General features: G+C 35.8%; 1 protein-coding gene across 1 annotated transcript in view; it reads right to left on the bottom strand.

Moving 5' to 3' along the window:
- Positions 1 to 2,066: 2,066 nt before the first annotated feature.
- GALNT5 (polypeptide N-acetylgalactosaminyltransferase 5) overlaps positions 2,067 to 3,456 on the bottom strand; it is a 49,254-nt gene continuing 47,864 nt past the window's right edge. The window contains exon 10 of the mRNA XM_012640771.1: positions 2,067 to 2,264. Within this exon, the coding sequence (XP_012496225.1) occupies positions 2,124 to 2,264 (141 nt within the window). The 3' untranslated portion in view covers positions 2,067 to 2,123. The remainder of the gene's footprint in view (positions 2,265 to 3,456) is intronic.

Genomic DNA, 3,456 nt, shown 5'->3' with positions numbered 1-3,456 from the left:
TAGTCTTTTGACAACTAACTTGTGGTTTTCCCCCATTAGGCTCTGTTTTGAAAAGAATTATAGTCATGTATCCTTTAATGATGAGGATACATTCTGAAAAATGTGTCATTAGGTGATTTTTGTCATTGTGTGAACATCAGAATGTACTTACACAAACCTAACATGGTACACCTAGGCTATATGGTATGGCCTGTTGCTCGTAGGCTACAAACTTGTACAGCATGTTACTGAACTGAATATTGTAGGCAATTGCAATAATGGTAGGTATGTGTATCTAAACATGTGGAAACATAGAAAAGGTACACTGAAAATACCGTATTATAATTTTATGGGACCACCATCCTGTATGTGGTTCATTGTTGACCAAAACATCGTTATGCAGCACATGTCTGTATCTCATTTTCTAATTGTTCTCTTATCTCATCCGCAATTGTCAGATTATTTGAATAAAACATCTTAAATATGTCACAAATGTACAGAAATGTTTCCCTTTATCATCCTTAGTTATAACCTTACTTTTGTATAATTAGTTGGGAATTAAAATTAAATGTTAAACAGGAAGTCAGAACAAAAGATACCCAGTTTCATCATTATCTCAACTGAACAAAGTTTAAAAAAAAAAAAAAAATACATCAACAAGACTATAGCATAGCACCCAACCCCAGCAAAGAGATTCGTGTATTTCTTTCTAAGGAATACCCTGGAGCAGTTCTGTTTAGGCCAGTGGCCTGAGGCAGTAGAATGAGCCCTGTCTCTGGAGCTCCCAGTTCTAACCTTGATTCTTTCACTAACTGGCTTGGGATTTTTAGACAGGTAATTTGTCTTCTGGGCATCAATTTTCTTATCAAAATGAAGGTAAAGGATATCCTGATTTCTAAGATCTTTCCTGGTATGCCTAAGTATTGGTATACTTAAGATTAGAGGCTACATTTGGATCAAAGAAATATTTAACTTTTCCCCACATTTGACAGTATTATCACTGGGTCCACACTGAGGGACCCACTTTATTCTTTTTTTCCCCATAAAGATACCAGATTCCCACTCTTCTTTGGCCAAATGTAGGACAATTTTTTCTTGATCATCTTCCTAAGAGTTGTTTACTTCATTCTCTTCCCCTTTCATTTTATGTTTATGTTTCCTTCACTTTATTTTTACTCTGAAATCTTTTAGAGCCCATTTTTAGCAGGCTTCATTACTGTGAATGCTGCTAAATTGAAAGTAGTATTTTATTATTTTCATATAAAAGAAGCTTTCAGCTCCATTTCTGCTTTACTTGTTTTAACTCCTCTTACTTCTCCTTGCATTAGAGTGAGTTCAATATTTAAATGTACTGGTTACTACAGTGTGGTGTGAGCCAGCCTCGGTTTTGCTGCCTTTGGGTTTTTTTTTTGTAATATTCACGTAAGTCTAGGAAGTTATCGATATGATCAATTTTTCAAAGTACAGTTTTAAAAACACAAAATGGGCTGAAATAATGTCCCTACCTAGAACTGAATAAGTACTTGAAGGCCTCTTCTTGCTCACTTAAAAGTTTCTCCACTGACTGAAAGTGGGAAAAAACATTATACAGCAATCTAGATTGAAATGCTGCCATTAAGTAAGGCCATCAATTGTAGATCGACACTATTTCAAACGGCCACATAAACATGCACGTAGTCGAGGGGCATCTGAACTCTTCTAGTGATACGAATGCAAGCAGTTTTTGTTTAATGAGAAAAACAGCAAATAAGAGACCAGGTTCTCAACGATCATACCTACTTCTGGGCCAAAAGAGCTTGTCATTACCAAGCCCAGTCACCAGGAGTAACATTGTGTTTCCCCAAGTGCTTCTGTGTTCGTTCCTGGTTACCTGTCAGCTTACATGGGGAAACTTGCAGGATGAGTTCTAGCACAGAGTGGGAAGCAGGCAATTCCAAAGGCCACACGGTGCTGAAGAAGGACTCCAGTCCAATGTGGGACTGTTTCCCTGAGTTATCTTTCGGTATTCCAAATATTGTGATTTATAAAAATCTTCCATCCAAATGCTATGAAAATTTAAACTACCACTGAGAAATACAGTTACCAAGTCACTGTTAGTTTCACAGTATTTAATGGATTTACTAGGAAAAAAAATCAGTTCCACTTCAGGCTTCATAATATTTTTCAAATTTCCACTTTTGATATGATTTCATTGGGTCACAAGCAGCTACTTTCAGGGTCTTCTGAGAAAAATTTCCTTCCAAGCATAACAACTGATGATAGTTTTCAAAAACAATGTGATTCACCTGGAAAGAGAGAATCTGGGAATGAGCCACAGAATGAATTTGATAACTGAGATATAAAGAAATGAAAACCAATTAAAAAATTAGGCAATTATATTTTTTGATTTTTTTAAAGAATTCTTCTGGACTAAATTAATAATAAAAACCCAGACTTTGGAAAGTAAGTGTGGCCAAGCTAACAATACATTATGATCATGGCACATGGTGTTTTGCAGCCCTGTGAATGACAGCCAATTAAATGTCAGCAAGTAGAATTGAGCAAATTTGATGCTGGTGATGAAACAAGGTCGTACCAAGAACAGCAGTGTCATAGGACAGCAGGCTGGAAGTCCTGGGTAACTTGAAAAAGAGAAAAGAATTGTGCAAACTGAAAGGTTCGGGAGCACTTAGATGGTTTGGTGAGTTAGTTTTTTGATCAAATAAGTCCTGTCAAATATTATCAACACCACCCTTGTGTTCAAGGGAACAAGATGCATAGACATTTTTCTAAGAAAAGGCAATATCCTAAGCCAATCCAGAGAAAAATCTGAAGCCCCTTAGAACACAGCCCCCAATTAAAGAATTCAGAGTTGATTAAGACCCTAATGTGTCTCATGCAAAGGTTTATCATTAGATGTACCAGAAGACCTAGTAGCATTTATACCTTTATTCTAGTCTTCTAAAAATAAAATGTAGAGGACAATGCTTAAAAAAATGCTGGTAGACTTTACAATAAGTCAATACACTCAAGGTTAGGCCCATACAGATGCCCAATGAGTGACTATTTCCTTGCTTCTTAGAGTAAATGAACATATATATGGTAAAAGCAGTTTTAAAAATTCCACTCAAGAAGGATGTGATGTTCAAAAACAATCCTTTGTTATAGCGACAATATAGATTTAAATATAACTTTATATAATAAGTATGTCAAGGTAAAGTCAGGAAGAACATACACTGAGCAGACTGTAGAAGGTTCTGTTGAGAGAAATATTCAACTTCTTTTAGTTGGTAAATCCACAGGTGAGTGTATCTAAAACATAATTCATCTTTTTCTGAACAGAGCTGACTTCTTTGTGCAAACTAGTTTTTTTTTTTTTTGGAGAAAAAGAAAATCTAAAGACTGGGGGAGAAACCTTTCCACATTTTTCAGTTACAGAAGGAATTACATGAGGCACTCAGTGTACTCAGTTTGGTCAGTAACTCAATTAGTCTTTTG

The sequence above is a fragment of the Propithecus coquereli genome, unplaced genomic scaffold (assembly GCF_000956105.1).
Source record: "Propithecus coquereli isolate 6110/MARCELLA unplaced genomic scaffold, Pcoq_1.0 Scaffold157, whole genome shotgun sequence".
In the NCBI taxonomy this organism is placed as follows: domain Eukaryota; kingdom Metazoa; phylum Chordata; class Mammalia; order Primates; family Indriidae; genus Propithecus; species Propithecus coquereli.
The sequence above is the reverse complement of the archived record's forward strand: the minus strand, read 5'-3'. Positions and strand labels throughout refer to the sequence as shown.